Source organism: Macaca fascicularis, chromosome 16, assembly GCF_037993035.2.
Source record: "Macaca fascicularis isolate 582-1 chromosome 16, T2T-MFA8v1.1".
Classification (NCBI taxonomy): Eukaryota; Metazoa; Chordata; class Mammalia; order Primates; family Cercopithecidae; genus Macaca; species Macaca fascicularis.
Window position 1 is genome coordinate 87,289,344 of NC_088390.1, and position 25,068 is coordinate 87,314,411.

The window sequence follows — 25,068 nt, forward strand, 5'->3', positions numbered from 1 at the left end:
GGTTCTCCTTCCCGTGCTCAAATTCTCTACTGTTTTCTCTGCAAAGTCATTTCACCACAGTTCATGTCTTCTGGCGTTGATAGCCTCTCCTCCTGCTTCTCCACTTTTCCCCACTCCCAATTTCTCACACACGTACACACAAAACTCAATTCAAAAAATGTGCAAGGTTCACTTTCTCTGTCACCCAGCGATGACTCAGTCTCACCAGGTGATCAAGAGAGTGCCATCTAGAGCGTGTGCCCCTGCTGGTCCCACAGCAGAAGGCAGTGCCCTGGCAAGGGCTCGTCTAGTTAGGACCCGAGCAAACATCTTACCTCCTGTGCTGGAATTTTGTTTGCTTGTGTCCTGAACTCTTGTTCCTATAGTTTCTATGTTAACACATTTTATTTTTTAGAACAGTTTTAGATGTACAGAAAACTTGAAAAGGTAGTAGAGTTCTCGTGTACCCTATACCCAATTTTCTCTATTGACATCTTCTGTTAGTACAACGTTTGTCACAGCGATTAATGAACTTATGTTAATCAATTATCGTTAACTGCAGTTGATACTTTTATTAGATTTTCTTGCTAATGTCCTTTTTCTGTCCCAGGATCCCACATGACATTGAGTCCTCATGTCTTCTTGGGCTTTTCTTGGCCGTGACAGTTTCCCAGACTCTCCTTGTTTTTGATGAGCTTGACGGCTTTCAGGGGTACTAGTCAGGGGTTTTGTAGACTGGCCCTCTGTTGTGATTTGCCACGTTTTTTTTTTTTTCTTCTTTTTTTTTTCTTTTGAGACAGAGTCTCTCTCTGCCACCCAGTCTGGAGTGTGGTGGCACGCTCTCAGCTCACTGTAACCTCTGCCTCCTAGGTTCATGCCATTCTCCTGCCTCAGCCTGCTGAGTAGCTGGGATTACAGGCGCGTGCCACCACGCCCGGCTAATTTTTTTGTATTTTGTTTAATAGAGATGGGGTTGCACCATGTTAGCCAGAATGATCTCGATCTCCTGACCGCGTGAGCCACCACGCCCGGCCATGCCCGATGTTTTTGTCTTGATTAGATTGGTGTTTGGAGAGGAAGACCCCAAAGGGGAGTGCCCTTCTGATCCCGTCATAACGAGGGTGCGTGCCATTGGAATGGCAGATCCCTGGTGGCACTGGCCTGGGTCCCTGGCTGAGGTGGAGCTAACCCGGCTGAGGTCAGGCTTCCCCTGGGTGAAGCCGCTGCTGCCCCTTCCAGAGCAGGCTGCTCTTTGGAAGGAAGTTGCTTGGATGTGCTGGGCTTGTGTTACCTAAACTGCTTTATGTCTGTGGTTAAACTTACTCCTTCCTGCAGTTTCATTATCTTTTTAGGGTCTAAATATAGTTCTTTTAATTTCCTTTTGTTATTTATATAGGCTTATTTTTTAAGGCTTAGTCTTGGAGTTGTTTTATTTTGTTATGTTTTGTTTTGCATTTCTGGGAATTTTTAGTATTCCTTCTTTCAGTTTGCCCCTATTGAGCTAACCTTCCTGCACTACCATCTTCCAGCTGACTGTCCGTGGACATGGTGGACACGGTTTTACCCCTCCTGTGGGGAGCTTTGCCAGCTAGAGGCCCTTGAGCAGTACTCCGGAGCGCACCTGTGCCCAGAGCTGGGTGAGTCCCAGGAACGGCCAAAATGTCACCTAGCCTTCCCCCTGCTCATCTAACATAGTATAATTGCCTTGATGGTGCATGGAATTTCCCAACTAGAGAGGTTGTGATATACAGAAAATCAGCAAGATGGCATTGCTAGGGAGCACGTTTGTGAAGCCGGCGTCTTCCACAGAAACTGTAATCGGCAAGGAGATGCCATTGAGGGGACTCCGGGTGATGTTTTCATCATTTGGGAAGTAGCCCTGCCGTGCAGAATGGCTTCTTTTTAGCCATCCTCCTAGTTCCGTGTGGAGCCCTCAGAATGGTGTTACTCTGGGCAGATTCCAGCACACCCTCGTGCTGTCCCGGGAGAACTGTGGACCAGAAAGGCAGAGGCTGCTTCCTCCCGCCCCCATGGAAGCCGGACCACATGAGCTGGGCCACCTGTCCCGGCACTGGGTCGGTCCTGGGAGACCACCCGCGCCAGAAGAGACCAGGCCAGGTGGACAAGCACATTGGTGACAGGCCAAGCGGCAGTGGAGTAGGTCTGTCAGTACCCCCTGGGAAGGTGGGAGGTGTTTGGCCGGAGGGAGACAGTTGTATCAGCTGCCTCTGGGTTGCCAAGAATGAAATGAACAAAAGAGAGAGGAAGCAGGAGGGGGCTGTCCGCTCAGCCATTCCAGTTCCAGGCTTTTTTGCCTGCACCCAGGCAGAGTAGACCAAGCGCTGGCAGGGGTGACGGCTCGCCCTTTGCAAGATGGATGGGCACAACGGGGTCCTGGCAAGTGGAGGTGGCATGGCAGGCTGTGCTGAGGGCGACCACAGAGGCTGTCTCTGTATGGCAACTTAAGGGCCCCATGATTTATGGTTAGGCTGCTTGGAGCCTGATCAAATCTCAGCTCAGCCTCTGGGTGTTAGCGAGGGAGAGGGGATGGGGATCCTGGTCAGCCAAGAGCGAGCCCCCCACCACTGAGGAGGCCTGCAGGGGAGCCCCAGCCTGGCTTCCCCCGCTCGTGGCTGGCTCCTGTCCCGCACTCTTTCGCTGCTGTGTTTCATCTTCTTAGTATTGGAATTGAGATGGGAAAGGCACCACAGTTCTGACCTGAGGTCAAGGCTGGGTTCATTGCAGGTCCAGAAAGCTCCAGCTCAGACACCTACTCCAGCCAGAAATGCCCAGGGCTCTGTGCGGTCCAAGGGCTCCTTTGCCAGTCCTGCCACTGGCAACACTGGGCACAGGGAGCCCCTCCACTGCTCACCGCAGACAGAGCAGATCTCAGGTGGGAAGCGGGTCCTGGTGTGATTCGCACACATGATCTGAAATTGTGATGTTTCTCCACAGCACAAACGTGGGTTCTTTCATTCATTCATCAAACGTTTACTGACCGGCTAATAGGAACCAGGCCATGCTGCCTCCCGGGACTAATAAAGACTAATAATGCACGTTTTTGTCCTCACAGAGCTGAAATGGCTAACTCAAATGCGGCAGCTTGGGAAGTGCAGTCCAAGTCCCTGCAAAGGGTGGGGAGAGAAGCCATTGCAGAGGCCATGCTGGGGGGCAGGGCCCCAGGCGGAGAGGACAAAGGCCCAACAGGCAGAGGGAGCTCGCCCCATTCCCGAAGCCGCAAAACAATGAGCTCCGTGTGTCGGCCCCATTCCCGAAGCTGCAAAAAAATGAGCTCGGTGTGCCCCAAAGTCTGAGAAGCTGAAGAGAAAGGGGAAGATGGGTTTCTTTATTCAGAAATGTTTCTCAGTCTCCGCTGTCACACTGCTGGGTTATTGACATCAGACTGTGAAGAATCTCACTGTCAGTGCTACATGGGGGAGGACATTGCTTACCATGACTCAGTGTGGCCTCAGGGACAGTGTGTCAGGCCCGGCAGGACAGCACACGGTCTGTGCTGGGGAAGTCGCGCAGACGTGCGGACATACAGACACGTGAACCCAAGTCAGCCCGGGCTGAACAGCGGGTCCCCCGGAAGAGATGAGCAGTGGAATAAGGATTACATGTGGGGCAGAGGACGTCTCAGTCTGTACCTGTCTGTAGCATTTTAATGTTTGATCCTTGGTGCCTACAAATTTTAGGACGTGTACAAAAAAGATTGAAAAAGATGGGAAGCATGCCAGTGATTTTCCTGTGGACATCAGACACAGCATTCGGGGCCACTGTAGACGTGGGTATGTCTGGCCTGAGAATAACTAAAGGGCTTCTTTTTTTTCTTTGTTTTTTTTTTTTTTTTTGAGACAGAATCTCGCTCTGTCACCAGGCTGGAGTGTAGTGACTTGATCTCAGCTCACTGCAACTTCCACCTCCCGGGTTCAAGCGATTTTCCTGCCTCAGCCTCCAGAGTAGCTGGGATCACAGTCATGTGCCACCACGCCCAGCTAATTTTTATGTTTCTAGTAGAGATGAGGTTTCACCGTGTTGGCCAGGATGGTCTCCATCTCTTGACCTCATGATCCGCCCACCTCAGCCTCCCAAAGTGCTGGATTAGAATTAGCCATTTATAGAAAATCAATATGTCTATATTAATATATATATTTATGTTTAAATATCTTGCCTCTCTTGGCAAGTGGGGAATGCACTGTGCCCATGGGTGAAGGCCTGAGGTGGAAAGCTTGTCTTCCACTGCTCAGTGGATGTTCTGCTGAAGTCGTGAAGAACAGTGAGCTCTTGTGACCGGTAAACAGAAATCCCTACTTTGGTGTTATTATCCCAGGCACTACCAGTTTTATTGGCACCCACCATTGTGAAAACTGCAAATATAAACATCTCAGCACAGCCCTCCATCTGCCTTCAGATGACTTCCCGGTAGCATCCTCATGTTATGGTAACAGACCACCGAAGGCTCACTCAGGAGCTATTTTCTTGTTGGAAACTTCTTTGCTTTCCAGCACCCCTGCTCATAACAAGGGATACACTTCTACCCAGTGGACATGAACCATGGCCCCGTAGCTCTGTAACTGTCTCTGTGTTCACATCAGGGTGTGAGTGGCAGGGTGTTCGCGTGGTTCACATCAGGACGTGAGTGGCAGGGTGTGCGCGTGGTTCACATCAGGGTGTGAGTGGCAGGGTGTTCGCGTGGTTCACATCAGGACGTGAGTGGCAGGGTGTTCGCGTGGTTCACACCAGGACGTGAGTGGCAGGGTGTTCGCGTGGTTCACATCAGGGTGTGAGTGGCAGGGTGTTCGCGTGGTTCACATCAGGACGTGAGTGGCAGGGTGTTCCCGTGGTTCACATCAGGGTGTTCGCGTGGTTCACATCAGGACGTGAGTGGCAGGGTGTGCGCGTGGTTCACATCAGGGTGTGAGTGGCAGGGTGTTCGCGTGGTTCACATCAGGACGTGAGTGGCAGGGTGTTCGCGTGGTTCACACCAGGACGTGAGTGGCAGGGTGTTCGCGTGGTTCACATCAGGGCGTGAGTGGTAGGGTGTTCACGTGGTTCACATCAGAACGTGAGTGGCAGGGTGTTCGCGTGGTTCACATCAGGGTGTGAGTGGCAGGGTGTTTGCGTGGTTCACATCAGGACGTGAGTGGCAGGGTGTTCCCGTGGTTCACATCAGGACGTGAGTGGCAGGGTGTTCGTGTGGTTCACATCAGGACGTGAGTGGCAGGGTGTTCGTGTGGTTCACATCAGGGTGTGAGTGGCAGGGTGTTCGCGTGGTTCACATCAGGGTGTGAGTGGCAGGGTGTTCGCGTGGTTCACATCAGGGTGTGAGTGGCAGGGTGTTCGCGTGGTTCACATCAGGACGTGAGTGGCAGGGTGTTCCCGTGGTTCACATCAGGGTGTTCGCGTGGTTCACATCAGGACGTGAGTGGCAGGGTGTTCGCGTGGTTCACATCAGGGTGTGAGTGGCAGGGTGTTCGCGTGGTTCACATCAGGACGTGAGTGGCAGGGTGTTCCCGTGGTTCACATCAGGGTGTGAGTGGCAGGGTGTTCGCGTGGTTCACATCAGGGTGTGAGTGGCAGGGTGTTCGCGTGGTTCACATCAGAACGTGAGTGGCAGGGTGTTCGCGTGGTTCACATCAGGGTGTTCGCGTGGTTCACATCAGGACGTGAGTGGCAGGGTGTTTGCGTGAAACTGCTCAGAGCTGGGTTCATCATCTTGCCTCTTCAAGCCTTCTCCGTCAGGCATGGTGGTCTGTTAGCCTGGGCATAATTCTTGTGTTCCTGCTTCTCCATAAAATAATCCTTAAAAACTTTGTTAAGGAGAATAAAGGGAGGGTCTCTTCCCATCACATCTTTTGCCAGAATATTCAGAGGAAGAAAGCTCGCCCTGGCCTTACGGGTGCACCTTGCAGAAGGCAGGGCCTTGGCCAGGGGCTCCTCCTGGTCTCTGCCCCATTGTCGTATCTGTTTGCAAACCACATCTTTAGTTGCTCCAGCAACGAATACATGCTTGCGTCTTCCCACTTTGTGTTTGCTCTTCTCTTCCTCACCTCCCTTTTCCCCATTAAAAATATATGTAAATTCCTGAAATCCTGACACGCAGAAGAATCAAAATTGGCTTCAATGTGTGGTGAGGAAAGGGGGCTTGCTCAGGAAAAAAAAAAAAAAAATTCATATTCTTGCTCTTTCCGCTGCACCTGCTTTCTACTCTGGCCTTAACATGTCACCACCATAGTTTGATCTGGAGAAAATGAGCACAGCAAGATGGAGCCTGTTGAGAAGGTGGCTTTGGCAGATTTGTGCTGCCAGCACCGTGCCGTTCTTCTGAGCCCCTAGTCTCTCTGCCGGGTCTTCCCACCAAGCCCGTGCCACGCAGGGTGTGTGTGTCGCCTGCCAGGTCTTCCCACCAAGCCCGTGTCACCCGGGGTGTGTGTCGCCTGCCAGGTCTTCCCACCAAGCCCGTGCCACGCAGGGTGTGTGTGTCGCCTGCCAGGTCTTCCCACCAAGCCTGTGTCACCCGGGGTATGTGTGTCGCCTGCTGGCTGCCGTTCTGCACGTGTGCAGTTTCAAGTCTTATTTCCTCTTCTGTGTAACAAGGCCCTTGGTCCAAGTGTGCTTGTAATTTGGGCTAGTAAGCAGCAGCCGAGAGAGTCCACCCCAGTCCCCTTAGCCAGTGAAGCGGGAGCTCCCAGGTTCCTGCCTGCGGGGAGGGTGGGGGCGGTTTGAGTTAGTGAAAATCTGTGTATTAAACCGATATGTAAATGACCCCTGCCGAGCGCTGAAAATGAAGGTATGAAAAGGCATCATCATCCATGATTCCCACCTGGCACGATGACCATATCAAAACAGAGATCTGGTAGTAAACACCGCGTAGTTGCCAGACTCCGAAACAGAGATCTGGTAGTATACGCCACAGAGTTGCCAGACTCTGATATTGAGGGCACATCTAAGTTCTCCCACCCTGATTTCATGCCTGAAATTCAGAATTAGTAAGATTTGAGTCAGTGATGCTTCGTTACGCGCTCACGAGACATGTTTGAGGAGCTTCACTGTGAATGTGTGGGCTTCGATTTGACTTGTGAAACCTCTGGTTAAAACAAAGGAATGTGCCTTCATTCTCAGAACCGGGTGCTTTTTCTGCTGCCCTGGCCCTCTGGGCTGAGTCTTTACATGGACAGCGGTCGATGTGTCTCAGTTTATTTGTCAAAACCTCCAGCTAAAGCCAGTTGTTGCTTGAAAACTGCCTGCTTAATTGGCCTCCTCAGCTCGGGGGAGCAGCTTGCAATCTGAGGCTGGCGCCCAGCTCCCTGACCACCCGCTCCCCATCACACTCAGCTCTCATTCCAGCAGCCCAGCCCATAACCCGCCTCATCAGTGTATTGATGTGAGGCAGAAACACCTCATTATAAGAGCACCCCTGAGAAATAGCGGGGTCAGGGGCTTCTGGGCTGCATAACCAACGGATTCCCTCTGCAAAATCACTCCTGCCTCAGTGGGAAAGGGCCAGCCATGCAGGGCTGCACTGGAGAGTCGTTCTCTTCTTGATCCTCAGACGACCAGTTCTTAAAATTTCGGTCCTCTGTCCTTGGATGGCCTTCGTCCTCTGAAGAGGAGCATGCTGGGAGCTGGCGGAACACACGCCTCACTCTGTGGATGCAATGTCTGTCACTGATCAGTTTCTAGGTATTGATCCTAGAAACCCATGCTCTGTGGGTCCCTCTCCAAGAAACACAGCGTCCGTGATTTGTACATTGCACTACAGTTTCAGACTGCTTTCACGTGTGGTTTCATCTCTGATTCCACGACCTGCGCACAGATTTTTTTTTTTTTTTTTTTTTTTTGAGATGTAGTCTTGCTCTGTCGCCCAGGCTGGAATGCAGTGGTGCAGTCTCTGCTCACTACAACCTCCACCTCCCGGGTTCCAGCAATTCTCCTGCCTCAGCCTCCTGAGTAGCTGAGACTATAGGTGCATGCCACCACACCTGGCTACTTTTTGTGTTTTTTAGTAGAGACAGGGTTGCACCATATTGGCCAGGCTGGTCTCAAACTCCTGACCTCATGATCCGCCTGCCTCAGCCTCCCAAATTGCTGGGATTATAGACATGAGCCTCTGTGCTCAGCTGGGTGCAAATACCCAGTGCTCGGCACCCAGTAGGCCCTCACAACTGTGGCAAGCCATGGCCACATGGCTGTGATTGTGCTGACAGCACACAGTAGGTCCTCAAAACTGTGACGAGCCATGGCAGCGTGACTGCGATTGTGCTGACAGCACACAGTAGGTCCTCACGACTGTGGTGAGCCATGGCCGTGAGGCTGCGACTATGCTGGCAGCACACAGTAGGTCCTCATGACTGTGGCGAGCCATGGCCGCGAGGCTGCAATTGTGCTGGCAGCACACAGTAGGTCCTCACGAGTGTGGCGAGCCATGGCCGTGAGGCCGCGATTGTCCTGGCAGCCCACAGTAGGTCCTCATGACTGTGGCGAGTCATGGCCGCAAGGCTGCGATTGTGCTGGCAGCACACAGTAGGTCCTCATGACTGTGGCAAGCCATGGCCGCGAGGCTGCGATTGTGCTGGCAGCACACAGTAGGTCCTCAGGACTGTGGCGAGCCATGGCCGTGTGTCTGTGATTGTGTGGACAGGCACAGAATGGCCTGAAGCGTGGGAAGGTCCCCTGCCTGACAGCGGCTTTAGCACCAGGAAACCTCCCACCTGGGGCCTGCCCGTGAAGGTGAGTCGGGCCAGTGGGAAGCACCTGCTCAAGTGGAGCTGCACACAAACCACTGGGAGCTACTGCCTCACACACATGATTGCTTTTCAGTATTTTGTTAAGTCCAAGCAAACCCCCAAGAAAAGCTTGAGCGGGGCTGGGTCTGCACCAACAGGCTGGTTCCGAGTGAGTGCTGGTTGGATGTGCTCCAGTGTGGAGGGCAGAGGGAGGGAGTGGGCCGCCTGGAGAGGAGTGGGGTGCAGTCAGGGGCTGCAGGACGCTTCCCAGCAGGCACCCCGGCGGTGTGAAAGAATGTCTGGGAGCTGCTTTCCTCTGGGCGTTTGTGGGATCCCTCCCCTTAGCCAAGGCGCCGCTGCAGCTGTTTTTCAAATGAAAACTGGGCTTGAGAGGAGGAAATAATTGAGGTCTAAGAAGTCCATGCCCTCATTTGTTCATGCACAACGAGAAGCTTGAGGCATCTGCGGGACGCTGCACTCACTGCCTCTCCTCTGTCTCTTTCTCTCCAGTCGTGCCAGGCGGACCTCGTGAAGGACAACGGCCACAAGTACTTCCTGTCGGTCCTGGCGGACCCCTACATGCCAGTAAGGACTGGGCAGCACCCTCTCCACGGGCTTGGGACTCAGCACTCGCCTCTGCCCACATGTTGCACTGTGGTGGGGCCTTTTGACAGGGACTACAGGAGGAAGGTCAAGGGTCACAGCAGGGGCCACGTCCGCGGGGTCAGCAACTGCTTCACGTTAGACACGGCCCTTTGCTCAGCACCATGAGTGCAGCTGTTGTTTTGTGTCTGTCTCTAAATAACAGTGCAGTTAACCCGGACACATGGATTGTTTTGGTTTATTTTAGTCTGTTTTCACTGGCACTTTGCAAAATAGTCAAATCCACTCTCCCTGCTGTCCACTGTGTTAGACTAGCAAGCGCTCGCACATCTCTAATGTGATGGTTCCGGCACCTAGGAAGGTCTTGGAACACAACAAGATATCGAAGCACCTCGTTTCAGGAAGGAAGGGAGAGAGGAAAGGAAGGAAAGAAGGTTGTTCGAAAGTTTACATTTTCAGTATATTTTATTGTGTTAAATTGTTTAAAAATTAGTAATTCATGAATAGGGTATATAGTTATTCTGTAAATGTTTCATAATGTTTTATTTCTAGCTCCCGGGTTAGTAATGAGAACAAAATAGATATGTCCTAAATAATTCTTTACCATAACTTAATATTGCCAGAATATTTAAGTATATTAGCTAGTTTCCACAGTGGTAGGTGGCTTTGGCTGTATAAAGGAACTTTTGTATGTAATTTCACCCCCTAGTTGGTTTTCTAAGCTAAATGATCTTTTAAAACACAGAAAACCAACAGGACTGTTTTCCAAAAGGTAAATAGTACATGCACTTTGTGGTGTATTGAAACATCATCACAGGCAGTTAAAGTTTATACTTTATGTCAGTTTTGGAAACCATCACTTCCCATTCTTAAGAATAAGGAAGAAAGCAAATCCCACATGAAGAAGTGAGGAAGAATGCCCACTAGCGACTTGGGCATGAGAGTGAGCTAAGCTCACAAGAATGGCCCCACCTCAGCCACCAGCCTGTGGAAGTTTTGAGGAGACAGCCATGTTTGAAAGAATGAAAAGGAGGCTGGGTGCGGTGGTTCATGCCTGTAATCCCAGCACTTTGGGAGGCCAAGGCTGGTGGACTGCTTGAGCTCAGGAGTTCGAGACCAGCCTGAGCAACATGGTGAAACCCCGTCTCTACCAAAACTACAAAAAATTAGCCGGGTGTTGTGGCGCACGCCTGTGGTCTCGGCTACTCAGGATGCTGAAGTGGGAGGATCGCCTGAGCCCGGGGAAGTCAAGGCTGCAATGAGCTGTGATTGTACAACTGCACTCCAGCCTGAGCAACAGAGTGAGACCCTGTCTCCACTAAATAAATAAATAATATAAATATTCTTAAATGACTAACTGGAAAGAATTTGGTGTGATTCTGTCAAACCGTCAACCATTGTTTTGTTTCTTCAGCGCTTTGTGCCTGTTACGAGAAAATATTCAGAGCTTCCTAGTCATCCTCAGAAATGATTGATTTTTCTAAACTCATAAGCAGATCTGAAAAAACAAATCGAAGCTGTAAAAAAGAAAAGACATGCGCTGTTATTGAAAACTCGGGAGATGAATTAAATCACAGAACAGCCAGCCAAGAAGAGGGTTCGTGAAGGAGCCACCTGGAGCGCTGTCCGTGAAGCTGAGCGAGAAGATATGAAAGCCGGGCTAAGAGCCGGGCTGGGAACGCTCACCATGTAGCCAGCATGGTTCAGAACGAGAGAGGAGAATAAGTGGAGAAGCGGTTTTTGATTAGATAGTGGCTGTGAATTTTCCAGATTTGAAGAAAGGAGAGTTCCAATTTTAAAAGCAGGATGAATCCTGAGAAGGTTAAAGAGAAACAAATTCATACACAGGCACATCATAATGAAAAGAGCAAATATCAAAGGCATAAAGACAAACCTTAAAAGTTCCCCGAACAAACGCTGTCAGCAAAGGAGGAAACAGCGCTGGCCCCGACAGCAGACCTCATCAGCAGCGGCTCTCGGCAGGGGATGGGGAGCCCTCGGCGTGAGAGGAAAGCGGCCGTGGTCGGGTCACCCGCACCCAGCCCAGTCACCACTCAGGAATGGGGGTGCAGTAAGCAGCGTTCAAACACCAACAGTTTGCTCCTTCCGAACCCCACAGACGATGGCTAGAAAGACCGTGTGTCAGCGAGGAGGAAACGGAACCAGGAGGGAAAAGCAAGATGTAGGACACAGCAAAAAGCCAAGAAGTTGGCAAACGTGTTGGCACATCTAAAGCTTTGCAAAAATGAAGAATACTCATGGCTAATTGGAGGGTCAAACAAGAGGAGGAATTGGGTACCTTGGGAGCCCTGCAATAATCCAAGATTATTGGATTATTGGTCTAGCGTAGGACGCACTAGACCGTGCGGTGTGCACGTAAAAAACTAAGGCACCACTAAAAACTTACACATAGACTCTGGTTTCCAGGTCAGCAGAGGCACAGAGGACAGGAGAGAATGAAAATGAGTCACAGCAGAAGAGCAGAAAGGAGAAAACAGTGAAACACAGTTAGAGGGCTGCCTCCGTGCCTTTGCTGCCAAAGCCCCTGACTGCAGGACCGTGTGCTCACAGAGTGCTGGGCAGGCTGGGGAAGTGAGGTCCGGGTGCTTCATACCGACAGCCATGGCTGGCCTGTGACAGACGAGACAGCCACCAGGTCTGTGCCCGTCCTGCAGTGTTAGGCCTTCCAAGGAGTAGTCTCTTCACTCTGGGAGGGGAGCCCAGAACTCTCAGGCCTTTGAAAATGGCTTTTCATTTTTGTAGAGTCCACTCAAAATCCAGCAGTAAAGCTGGCTCTCGTTACTTTAATTATGCGCCACGCATATCGTGAAGATTGAGAAAGGATCACGCTGTTGTGCTTTGGGAATGAGAGTTTCCATTGAGGGGAGACAACCGAGACTGGCTTTTGTTTTCCAGGCCGAACACAGGACCATGACGGCTTTCATTCTCGCCGTGATTGTCAACAGCTATAACACGGGGCAGGTGAGCACCCCAGCCACCCCCAGCCCCCAGAGCCCACCCTTGACATTGCAGAGGAGCTGGGCCCACTGGGAAACGTGGTGCCACGTGGGGGCGAGGGGGTGTCCAGCAGAGGCTCGGGCCCTTCGTCTAGCCAGCCATTTGCAGGGTGAATATGAATCAGGAATTTACAATGAGGAAAATTGAGCACATCAAGGCCTCCCGAGAACGGGTGGCCGCCACCGTCCCGCACAGGCACCCGCCACGTGCCCGCCATTGGCAGGCAGAGGCCCACCTGTCTGTGGTTCTACCTCTGCAGGAAGCCTGCCTTCAGGGAAACCTCATTGCCATCTGCCTGGAGCAGCTCAACGACCCGCACCCCTTGCTGCGCCAGTGGGTGGCCATCTGCCTCGGCAGGATCTGGCAGAACTTCGACTCGGCGAGGTGGTGCGGCGTGAGGGACAGCGCTCACGAGAAGCTCTACAGCCTCCTGTCCGACCCCATTCCCGAGGTGAGTCCGGCGCGGCTCAGAGCCCAGTCCTCCTGGTTGCCGACTGCGGGAGCTCCCGGGGGGAGGCAGAGGTCTGCTCGCGGCAGGTGTGGCCGGCCCATGTCCGGGAACTTCAGGGCTGCGCACTAACAAGAGTAGGACCGTGGAACCTTGGTGAGAGGAGAGCCATGCCCCTGGGGACTTTGCACCCGGGCCCAGAGTGCACTCCCGGGGACAGTGGCACAGCTGCAAGCGGGGGTCCCGGAGGGCACCTCAGAGGCAGGGGTCACGTGCTCGCTCTCTGGGTGCCGCTCTGTGTCCTCACCGCGGCCTGCAAGGCAAGGACTGCTAGATCTCCGCTTTACGGGGAAGGAGACAGGCCAGTGGCTCGTGCTTGGTGCAGCTGGGGAATGCGCGGGGCGCTGCCCACAGAATGGCCGCAGGCTGGAACTCTGGGAGTTGCACGCACCATTGCCTTCACTCTTCACCTCGCCCTGGCCTATGCAGGGTACAGGGTGTTGCTCATTTTTAGAGCTGAGGAAGCAAGTCAGGGACCGTGACTTCTCCCCAGGACCACATGGTGTCGGAGGCAGGGGCTCAGCCAGGGTCCCCGAACCCCAGGACCACGTGGTGTCGCTCCCCTGGCTGAGCCCTGTGTGCCTGGTGCACTCCGGGACCCCCACGCCCCTCTGCCTCCAGGAGTGCCTGCACCTTCCCCTCTTTCCACCCTCCCACGCTCTGTGGCCCCTCCCAGCTCCCTCCTCTAATTCCTGCCTCATTCGTCAGCACATTTCCTGGCGCCTGGTTTGGTCTTTCAGTTCCCGGGGCAATGCAGCTCCCACCTCTGCAGCCTGGCCGTCCGGCCCTGGAGCTGGGCGGCTGCCCCTGCTGCCCCCACCTCCTTCCCTGTTGCCTCTCTGGCAGTGCGAGGAGAACCTGGGGCCTGGAGAGCTGTTCAGCAAGCACCTGTGGGGTTGGATTCACCTGCACACAGCCCTGGCAGAAAGGCAGGCTGCAGCATGGCCCAGCGTGGGACACGTGTGTGACCCCCTGCTGTCTTGCAGGTCCGCTGCGCGGCGGTCTTTGCCCTTGGCACGTTCGTGGGCAACTCTGCAGAGAGGACGGACCACTCCACCACCATTGACCACAACGTGGCCATGATGCTGGCCCAGCTGGTCAGCGACGGGAGCCCCATGGTCCGGAAGGTGCGTGAACCCCTAGCCCGGCAGCAGCAGGGCGCCCAGGCCAGACCCCGTGACACCTGGGGCCAAGCCCGTGTGGCCCTGACCGCAGCAGGGAGCACTCAGTTTCCACTGCGTATCATTTCGAGAGCAGATCTTTACATGTTTCATTCTCTCCAAAATGCGTTTCTTTACCAGACACCCGTGTGTTTGCTTCATGTAAAGGCGTTTAGTAGGTCGCGCCTCCCGGCAGCTTGTGTAGTAATCTCCTTCCTGCCTGGGAGCAATACACACAGGCACCACTGCGGTTCCAAAGAGACGCAGCCGCCCACAGGTGGCGGGAAGGTTTGTGGACTGGGTCCCCCCACACCCCACGTATGTCAGCACTTTTGTTTTGGTTTGGTTTGTTTTTTTGAGACGGAGTCTCGCTCTGTCGCCCAGGCTGGAGTGCAGTGGCTGGATCTCAGCTCACTGCAAGCTCCGCCTCCCGGACTTACGCCATTCTCCTGCCTCAGCCTCCCGAGTAGCTGGGACTACAGGCACCCGCCACCTCGCCCGGCTAGCTTTTTTTGTATTTTTTAGTAGAGACGGGGTTTCACCATGTTAGCCAGGATGGTCTCGATCTCCTGATCTCCTGATCCGCCCACCTCGACCTCCCAAGTGCTGGGATTACAGGCGTGAGTGGCTGTGCCCGGCCAAAACAGTTTTATAAACTTGAAAACTTACTCACCTGTTTAAATGTAGAAACATCACTGATAATTGTCCAAGGTTTCACACCCCTAGAAAAAGTTGGTTCCACACACCCTCAAATTCCCCCACCCACCCCAGCGCAAAAGGGGCGTTTAGGAAGACACTGGTTTGCCGATCTCCTTTGCTGGTGAGATCGAAGGCTGCTCTTGCAGAGAACTCATCCGACAGCCGGAGCACAGAGCTGCTTTCTGGGCGGGGAGTCTGTGTCTCCCCTCGCGCGTTCCTGTGCGGGCTGTGCGTGACTCTCTTGGAGATGGGCTCTATCAGGACCTCGCGCATTCCTGTGCGGGCTGTGCGTGACTCTCTCTTGGAGATGGGCTCTATCAGGACCTCGCGCGTTCCTGTGCGGGCTGTGCGTGACTCTCTCTTGGAGATGGGCTCTATCAGGACCTCGCGCGTTCCTGTGCGGGCTGTGCGTGGCTCTCTCTTGGAGATGGGCTCTATCAGGACCTCGCGCGTTCCTGTGCGGGCTGTGCGTGGCTCTCTCTTGGAGATGGGCTCTATCAGGACCTCGCGCGTTCCTGTGCGGGCTGTGCGTGGCTCTCTCTTGGAGATGGGCTCTATCAGGACCTCGCGCGTTCCTGTGCGGGCTGTGCGTGACTCTCTCTTGGAGATGGGCTCTATCAGGACCTCGCGCGTTCCTGTGCGGGCTGTGCGTGGCTCTCTCTTGGAGATGGGCTCTATCAGGACCTCGCGCGTTCCTGTGCGGGCTGTGCGTGGCTCTCTCTTGGAGATGGGCTCTATCAGGACCTCGCGCGTTCCTGTGCGGGCTGTGCGTGGCTCTCTCTTGGAGATGGGCTCTATCAGGACCTCGCGCGTTCCTGTGCGGGCTGTGCGTGGCTCTCTCTTGGAGATGGGCTCTATCAGGACCTCGCGCGTTCCTGTGCGGGCTGTGCGTGGCTCTCTCTTGGAGATGGGCTCTATCAGGACCTCGCGCGTTCCTGTGCGGGCTGTGCGTGGCTCTCTCTTGGAGATGGGCTCTATCAGGAGACGGGCCGTGGACCAGGGGCTGGGGATTGTTTGTTGGGAGAGCAGATGCCGCCGCTTAACTTGGGAGGGACGTGATCTGGCCAGGTTTCCCTCAGACAGACGAAGCGTGGCGAGGCACGTTCTATCGTGTGTTCCCTTCTAGAATTAGCCCAAGTCATTAGGATGCTACATTTTCTACTGAAATCTTGAAAATATGAAGTGAGATTCTGGCGAGCCTTTTCTGTTGGTTCTGACTTTGTTATCTTCACGTTCTCCTCATGGCCGGGCTTCTGAACCTGGCCTCTCTCGGCCCCTGCCGAATTCTTTTTCCCACATCAAATCACCTTTGGTGGACATCACTGATCAAAGCAGCAAATCAACGGTTTGTCTGTTAAAATTCTTTTTAAAGTAAGGAAAGCTTTGTTTCTTCTTTACAAAAACAATGTGAAAACAGAGAGGGCGTTAGCTGTGAGGCGTTCCCCAAGAGCCATCTTGTGGCTGGCTGTCCGTCCCGGGTTGTGTCCGGTGGTGTGGTCCTGGCTGCTGGGGCACTGAGATGAAGCTCACCCTCCACTGGGAGTGGTTCGGCATTCACTCGCCTGCACGGCCACCTGCTGAACCTGCATCCTGGAGATGTGGCCTGCGAGGACACCATGGGGTTCAGAGGAGGTGCTGCCGACCGGGAAACAGCTGCCTCGGGGGCGCTGGGCAGGGCGTGTGGAGGGGGATGACAGCCCCTGCCCTCCAGGAGCATGCAGTCTAATCAAAGAGACAGATACAGATACAGTCATTACACCAGAGCCTTGTGGAGAAGTGCTGCCTGGAGTGCTCTGGAGCTCCTGAGAGCTGGGCCTGTGCTTGCATCTGAGCGGGAAGGGGGTAGGCAGAGGCTTTTGTGGAGGGGCAGCTCTTACCTGGTTATGGAGGGTGAGTCATCACCCAGGAGGGGCTGGATAAGTGGGAGGAGCGTGTGCGGAGGCCTAAGCATGGGGAAGATGGAGAGGCTCAGGGCCACCCCTCTTCTGAGTGGCCAGAGGCTCAGGCGTGGGGAAGATGGAGGGGCTCAAGGCCACCTTCCTTCCACGTGGCCGGACCATTGAGCAGGCAGGAGGGGCAGTGGGGTGAGGCTGAAGGCAGGAGCTGTGAGTGCCAGGCTCCAGCTGTCAAGAATGTGCCTTCAATAAGTGCTCTATTCTTACAAATCTAACAGGGTTCACTCTTGCAGCAAATAGTTTTCTGGTGTCTGCCCCTCGCTGGGTACCACGTCAGGCACTTGAGATGCTTCCCGGCTTCAGGGGGTTTGCGTTCTAGCAGGAGAAGCAGCAAACAGAGCTGATAACCTCAGCTGGCAGGGTGATGTCTGGAGGGAGGAAGGGTAGTGAGGAGTCAGAGAAAGACACCATCACTCACGTGTGACCAGGAGGCCTCCCCAAGCAGGCTGCACTGGCACGCAGACTCCGGGGGTGCACTGACTCTGAGGGGGTGCGCTGACTCTGGGGACGGTGCCGACGGGGGCTGTGCCAACTCCAGGGGTGCACTAACTCTGGGGTGTGCCGACTCGGGGGGTGCACCAACTCTGGGGTGTGCTGACTCGGGGGGTGTGCCAACTCGGGGTGCACTGACTCCAGGGGTGCACTGACTCTGGGGTGTGCCGACTCGGGGGGTGTGCCAACTTAGGGGATCCACCGACTCCGGGGGTGCACTGACTCTGGGGTGTGCCGACTCAGGGGGTGCACTGACTCGGGTGTGCCAATTCAGGGGCTGTGCCGACTCAGGGGGTGCACCAACTCGGGTGCGCCAACTCAGGGTGCACCAACTCCAGGGGTGCGCCGACTCTGGGGTGTGCCGACTCGGGGTGCACAGACTGTGAAGTGTGCCAACTCGGGGGGTGCACTGACTCTGGGGTGTGACGACTAAGGGGGTGCACCGACTCAGGGGGTGCACCGAATCGGGTGCACTGACTCGGAGTGTGCCAACTCAGGGGATGCACCGACTCCAGGGGTGCAACGACTCTGGGGTGTGCTGACTCGGGTGCACGGACTGTGGGGTGTGCCAACTTGGGGGGTGCACCAACTCGGGGGGTGCACCGACTCTGGGGTGTGCTGACTCGGGGTGCACCGACTCGGGTGCGCCAACTCAGGGGGTGTGCCAACTTGGGGTGCACCGACTCCAGGGGTGCACTGACTCTGGGGTGTGCCGACTCAGGGGGTGCACGGACTGTGGGGTGTGCCAACTCGGGGGGTGCACTGACTCGGGGGATGCACCGACTCTGGGTTGTGCCGACTCGGGGGGGTGGCCGACTCAGAGGGTGCGCCGACTCTGGGGTGTGCCGACTTGGGGGGTGTGCCGACTCGGGGGGTGCACCGACTCTGGGTTGTGCTGACTCGGGGAGTGGCCTACTCAGGGGGTGCGCCAGCTCCGGGGGTGCGCCTCCGTCCTCGTCATGGAGTCCTGCCGCATCACAGCTGGTTTCCTCTCCTGTTTGCCAACCACCATGGGCACGGTGCTCTGCAGGGGACTTGGGCACGGGCACAAGCAGCAAGGAGCCTGGCAGGTATGGAGCCAACCCCCTTCTCGCAGCCTCTCCTCAGGGCCTGTCCTGAGCCCGCTGTGGGGCTGGGGTCGGGGAGCCGGCCTGGCTGAGCAGCTCCTGCCGCCCTCCGGGGCGAGAGGGAGGAGGGTGTCACTGCTGCTCTTCCATAGAAGCAATGTGTACTGGGTACCAAAAAGGTGACAGCCACCCTCCTTTTTAATAATGATATAAGCGTCCTCTCCTGTGTGGGGTGACCGTGACAGCCATCCTCCTTTTTAATAATAATATAAGCGTCCTCTCCTGTGTGGGGTGATCATGGCAACCATCCTCCTTTTTGATAGTAATGGAAGCGTCCTCTCCTGTGTGGGGTGACCGTGACAGCCAAGTAGGTTTTGTTTGTCTTGTTTTTTTTTTTTTTTTGAGACACAGTCTCGCTCTGTCGCCCAGGCTGGAGCGCAGTGGCCGGATCTCAGCTCACTGCAAGCTCCGCCTCCCGGGTTCCCGCCATTCTCCTGCCTCAGCCTCCCGAGTAGCTGGGACTACAGGCGCCCGCCACCTCGCCCGGCTAGTTTTTCGTATTTTTTTTTAGTAGAGATGGGGTTTCACCGTGTTAGCCAGGATGGTCTCGATCTCCTGACCTCGTGATCCGCCCGTCTCGGCCTCCCAAAGTTTGTTTGTCTTGTTTAATGAGCTTACTTGACAAAATTTAAAAGTCAGCAAATTCAACTTAGCCCCCCAAATTATTTTGAACTTCAGCTTGTCTGTGAAGCACAAAACCTGCAGTCAGCAGCCGCTCCTCCCTCGTCAAGAAGGGCCAGGCCAGGAGTGTGGGGCTCGATCCCCCAGTGTCGCCCCAGCCTCTGCGGGGCCGGGCTGGGCAGGAGTCACACACAGGGGCAGGCCCTGCAGGGCTTGGATCAGGGCTTACTCCCTGTCACGGCCTCAGGAGGAAATAGGGACTGTTTGGATACTATTTTATTTTATTTGTTTTATTTTATTTTGAAACAGAGTCTCTGTCACCCGGATTGGAATACAGTGGCACAATCTCGGCTCACTGCAACCTCTGCCTCCCGGGCTCAAGCGATCCTCCCACCTCAGCCTCCTGAGTAGCTGGGACTACAGGCGTGTGCCACCATACTGGGCTAATTTTTTTCTTTTTTGTAGAGATGGGGTCTCGCTGTGTTGCCCAGGCTGGCCTCAAATTCCTGGGCTCACGGGATCCACTCTGTAATCCCAGGCCTTGGCCTCCCAGGATGCTTCCCAGGACGCTGCTTAGGCCTGCCGTGGTCACAGGAGCTGAGTTTTATGATGCCTGAGCACAGGTCACAAGACAAATATTAGCCGCCCGGTGCCATGTTGTTGGAAATGTGGAGTGGGTGGCCCTCAGGGCAGGTGGGCAAGGGGCGGAGGCTAGGTGGGCCAGCAGCCCACGGTCAGTCCAGCTGTGTCAACACCGGGAGGTGCGTGGGTCCCCAGCGGGGCAGGGCATGTGCCCAAGCAAGATGTCCTTGAGTCCTGGCACCAGTTCACAGTTAGAAAGTAACCCATGTGTTACAGACTTCGCCCCTGCAGGGAGGGCTGCACTCACCCAGAACACACTTGTCAGGCACGTGCTGCGTGCTGGGCCGGCTTGGGCCTCAGTGACCCCGCAGGGCACTAACCCTAGCTCTTCTCTCAAGAAAGTGTTCCTGGAGCTGGGGGAGGGGCTGGGTATGAGGGTGGTAGGCCAGGGTGGCAGCTGAGCAGAGCTAGTATGGATGGGGCTAGGGGCATAGGGAGGCCTTGCCACAGGGAGGGGCCCAGAGCAGGGGGTATACCCATCAGAGGGCGTGGGTACAAGAGGCCAGGAGGGCAGTGGGGCAGGTGGCCCAGCCACGCACAAGCCTTGTTGTTCGTGATCAGCGGCCTGGAGAGGTGTGGAGGCAGGACCTTGCCTTTGTCTGCCCAGATCAGAAGGGCCGCTCGCCCAGCTGCAGGGATGGTGCAGGGAGGAAGAGACACGCACTTTGAACGCAGAGCTCACAGCACTTGCTCGCAGATGGAGAGGGTAGAGAAAAGAGGAAGACAGGGAGCCCCGGGGGTTTGGGTCTGAGCAACAGAAGAGTAGACTTGCTCCTCACTGAAGGGGCCAGCCGTGAAGGAGCAGGTTCTAGGAGCACGCATGGACTCCGAAGGTGGGGAGCCGACAGGAAGGGCTGAGCTGACAGGTGAAAGTGTGAGTCCAGGTGAAGCTGCCCCTTCGAGGGAGGCTGCTCAGCCCCAGCCAGGGATCAGGAAGACAGACCATGGCTTTGACAAGCGACTGGTCAGAGGACCTTGGAAGGCTGGTCAGTGTGGAGCCCATGGCCACTAATGTGGCCTCCCTATCTGTGTGCTGCTGGGGAGCCCCCAGGGGGAAGGGGTCACGTGGCAACACCAGCCAAGATCATCTTGCAAAAGCTGAGAGAGGGGAGCTCCCACACCCCTGGCTGAGCCCCTCTGCCAGACCCTCTGATGGGTTCTGCACGAATATCCCAAAGAAGGCCGGTGCCTGTGTGTCTTGCTGTCAGAGCCCAGCTCCATTCAGGAAGGGCAGGAAGGGTCTGACGCAAAGGGAAAAGTCTTTGCTGTGTGCCAGGCAGCAGCCTCCAGAGCAAGGCCCACTATCTGCAGCAGGATGTGCGGCTCCGAGCGAGGCCCCCGTATGCAGCAGGATGTGTGTTCGGGAGTGAGTGCTCTCTGGACGTTCCCCTTGAATAATGGACGTGGCCCCTGTTGACCTCCCCGAATCGAAAGGCCCACCACCTTGGTGCACGTTAATCCATGCCAGGGCCCAGCTCTGGCTTTTCTCACCTGATGTCAGAAGGAAAGGGAAAAAATCGGTACTTTCTGAAGACAGGTGCAGCCTTGATCTTCTCTGGAAGGGGCCCAGTTTGCTTTGTCGGAGGCCCCGTCTGGGCAGTGCCTCACTCCTCTTGCACAGGGAAGGCAGCGGGGGTTCTGTGGTTTGTCCGGGAGCCTGGGACAGTGGCTTAGGCAGTTGGAGCACCAGAACCGGGTGTGGGCCATGGCGGTGAAGACGCACACTGGGCCACGGCCCTTGGTGCCCAGCAGGGCGGGAGGGGCAAGTGGAGGGTGATGCCAGGGCTCCATTCTGAGCAGTGCGAGACTTGCAGTTCCATGGGCGCAAATCAAGAGGGCGCTGCAGGCTGAATGGAAAGTAGACGGTGCCCACAGTTCACAGGCCAGGGAGAGTTTGGGGTGCAGGTGAAGAGCCGACAGCTGGACAGCCAGCCTGGAGCTAGGAGAGTGAGGGGCCAGCATCAGGGAAACCACAAAGCACGACAGGAGGAAGCCCAGGGCGTGTAAAGCTGGGGTGGGAGAGTGCATGGACAGAGAGCGTGTAGACGGAGAGTGGGCGGCCACGAGAAGACCCTGGTCCCTGGTGGGCGCCCATCCAGAGCCTGCTCATCCTGCTGCTGCGGAGACGGGAGCATCACGCAACAAGCAAGGGGTCCTCTCGCAGCACTTGGCTTTCTGCTAAGAATCCATCTTTTTTCTTTGTAGAAAAAAAAGGCAGAGAAAGTTGTCGTAGGGAAAAAAGCATTCCTTCTGTTTTTTAAACCTACATCCCCCTTCTGTTTCCCAGTGACTTCTAGGATCTCCAGCTGTTCCTGTCACAGCACTGAACCGTCCTAAAACAGAGGCAAATTGTGTCTGTTTCCCTGGACCAAGGCATTTGGGCCTAAAGATGATGTTTTAGTTCCACAACTTTTCCCATTCCCTCTTAGGGACTAGAAACGTCTTCCAGTAAAAGTTTCACGTGTGTTGAAAAGAGCAGGCTTCAGCTTGTCCGCTGCGCTCGGCCCTGGGGTGCTCAGATTCAGAAAGGCCGCCAGCCGTCGGGTGTGATCTAAAGCGGCGTTTTCAGCCGGGGTCCCAGTGGTGACCGTAAGCGAGAGGCTGTGAGGCCTCCTACCTTTCCCCGCCTGGAGTCTATGACTCACCGTGTCCTTATGAGACCCCCATGCGTCGTGCGCAGCTAGCGGTGGTGAGGATCCTGGCAGGCGTTCTGGGCTTCCCCCGTGAGCCGGTGGCCTGCCATCTCCACGGCACTGCTGTTCAAGGCTTCTGGGTTCGAAAAGGGATGGTCCCTTTTTCTGACGCCGACAGCACGCTTTTGTCTTAACCTTTCTTTTCTGTGGGTGACTCACATCTCACTGCTGCCCTCAGTCATCTTCCGGCCCCAGTGAGTGTTATTGTCCCGTCTCCCTCTCGGCAGGAGCTGGTGGTGGCTCTGAGTCATCTCGTGGTTCAGTACGAAAGCAATTTCTGCACTGTGGCCCTGCAGTTCATAGAAGAGGAGAAGAACTACCCCTTGCCTTCTCCAGCGACCACAGGTACGGCGTCTCCTGTGAACCCGCTGAGCACCTGGCCTGGCGGTTCTAGCGCAGGCCTGGCCCAGTCTCAGGACTGCTGGCCACTTGCTGACTCTCGCAGAGTCTAAGCTCGGGTTTCCCAGATCCCTCTGCAAGGGGTCCCTGTGTTTCTCATCTTTTTAGGCACCCGTCAGATTCGAAAGGACAGGAAAGAGGGCCACACTGACCCTCTTACATTTTTCCTTTCTTTTTACCCTTTTTGGAAATTAAACTCACAGAAACCTTGAAGTATGACAAACTTCTGCAATAGGAGCTTTGCAGAAAAGCGCAGGGGCCGCCTTCCTGCCGTGAGTCATTTCATCACACTGCTGTTGGCTCCGTGGCTCGGTGAGTCATGTCGAGTCCTTTCTCACACGTGTCGTTTTGACTGGAGAGTACAGTTCCTATCTCATCGCTGCTGGCAGCCCCTCCCCTACCACACAGCCGTCTCTGCCATGCAGAGGCTTGTCATCAACAGTGAAGCCTCACTGCTTATAGGAAGCCCAGGAAGGGAGAAGGGTGAGCCAGACTGAGTGCGGCCGGCCATTGCTCTGCTGCGGCTTCCCGGGGAACGGCTCATGGCCCACGTCACCACGCACCTTGTGTGCACTTGGACAGGCCGCAGCCACCAGCCTCTCCCCTGTTGTCTTTTGTAATTTAATATCCACAGAGCGACAAGCGGTTGTCGTTTGTCCAGTGCCATCCCGCAGAGCCTCCACTCACGTCTGAGTCTCCCTGAGCTGCGCAGCTCCTGCGTTCACATTCGTTCCAGTATAGGTAGCAGCTGCCGTCACCGAGTGTCCCAGCTGCTGAGTGTCAGAAGACACGCCGGCCTGCACCTGGAAGCCCATCGTAACTTGTCTTTCTCCTTCTTTCCCAGAGGGAGGGAGTCTGACCCCAGTGCGAGACAGCCCGTGCACCCCCAGACTTCGTTCCGTGAGCTCCTATGGAAACATCCGTGCTGTCGCCACAGCCAGGAGCCTCAACAAATCTTTGCAGAACCTGAGCTTGACAGAGGAATGTAAGATCCTGGAAACTGGGTTCTTGGATTGGGAGAGATTGGGGTTGTATTTTCCAAAACTTTTTATCTGAGCAAGAATCACTCTGCCCCTGCCCCTTCTCTAAGTGCATGCCCTGAAGTTGCATCTGGCAACATGGTGATGAGCCAGCTGTCCTCGTCTGGAGTCACCCTTCCAGACGTGAGCATGGCAAGGAGGCGTAGGCCAGTCCCCAGAACAGCCAGCGGGCACGTTACCAGTGCAGAGCTCAATTGCAGTCGCAGGCGAAGCGGCGGCTCCTTGGAGGGCCGTGCCCTGCCCCAGTCTGTGGGTGTGGAGCTTGGTTCCCAGGGAGATCAGTGAGTTCCTGTGCCTATGTGTGCACCAGGGTGTGTGTGTGCCAGTGTGTGTGTACCAGGGTGTGTGTGTGTACCAGGGTGTGTGTGTGCCAGTGTGTGTGTACCAGGGTGTGTGTGTACCAGTGTGTGTGTACCAGGGTGTGTGTGAGCCAGGGTGTGCGCACCGGGGTGTGTGTGCGCCAGGGTGTGTGTACCAGGGTGTGTGTGTGCCAGGGTGTGTGTACCAGGGTATGTGCCAGGGTGTGTGTACCAGGGTGTGTGTGCGCCAGGGTGTGTGTGTGCCAGGGTGTGTGTATGCCAGGGTGTGTGTGTACCACGGTGTGTGTACCAGGGTGTGTGTATGCCAGGGTGTGTGTACCAGGGTGTGTTTACCAGGGTGTGTGCACGGCAGGGTGTGTGTACCAGGGTATAATGTGCGCCAGGGTGTGTGTACCAGGGTGTGTGTATACCAGGGTGTGTGTGCTAGGGTGTGTATGTACCAGGGTGTGTTTGTGCCTGGGTGTGCTGAGCTTTATTTAGAAGAAAATACATATCTCAGTCATGCCATTAACTTTAAGACCAAAAGGAGGGTCCCGGGAGCACCCCACTGACCCCACTGTGTCTCGGGCAGCCGGCGGCGCGGTGGCGTTCTCCCCTGGAAACCTCAGCACCAGCAGCAGTGCCAGCAGTACCCTGGGCAGCCCCGAGAATGAGGAGCACATCCTGTCCTTCGAGACCATCGACAAGATGCGCCGCGCCAGCTCCTACTCCTCCCTCAACTCCCTCATCGGTGAGTCCGAGTGCCCCTTTCTGCTTCCGAGAGGCCCCGAGGGTCTCCTCCCCACACAGAGCAGCACCAACCTGTGTCTGCATAGGGCAGTGGGTGTCGAAGCTATCTGTTCAAAAGAAAGAATAAAAGTCAGCTGGACTGCGAGGACGTGAGGATATTTTGCTGGGGGAAGCGGGAAAGTTGAAATCACTGTTGTGATGGGATGGTATTTTACAGGCCGCTCCGGAGCCATGGGAGCTGGCTAGCTTGGCCGGGTGGGAAGGCTGCCAGAACCTTCCATCTTTCTTCTGTAGATGGATGAGCGTTCTTCATGGGTGCTTGACACCCTGGTGATGCAGAGCAGTGCTTCTCAA

The 25,068-nt window shown here is 55.3% G+C and overlaps 1 protein-coding gene across 6 annotated transcripts in view; it reads left to right on the forward strand.

Moving 5' to 3' along the window:
* RPTOR (regulatory associated protein of MTOR complex 1) overlaps positions 1–25,068 on the forward strand; it is a 418,470-nt gene that overhangs the window by 325,288 nt on the left and 68,114 nt on the right. For all 6 annotated transcript variants that reach the window (XR_012426322.1, XM_005585210.5, XM_065532458.2 and 3 more), the window contains 7 exons: positions 9,219–9,293; positions 12,228–12,293; positions 12,589–12,780; positions 13,824–13,964; positions 22,454–22,571; positions 23,470–23,610; positions 24,557–24,715. Coding sequence is in view for 5 of the 6 variants with exons in the window: in XM_005585210.5 (XP_005585267.1) it covers positions 9,219–9,293; positions 12,228–12,293; positions 12,589–12,780; positions 13,824–13,964; positions 22,454–22,571; positions 23,470–23,610; positions 24,557–24,715 (892 nt within the window). In the remaining variant the exon portion in view is untranslated. The remainder of the gene's footprint in view (positions 1–9,218; positions 9,294–12,227; positions 12,294–12,588; positions 12,781–13,823; positions 13,965–22,453; positions 22,572–23,469; positions 23,611–24,556; positions 24,716–25,068) is intronic.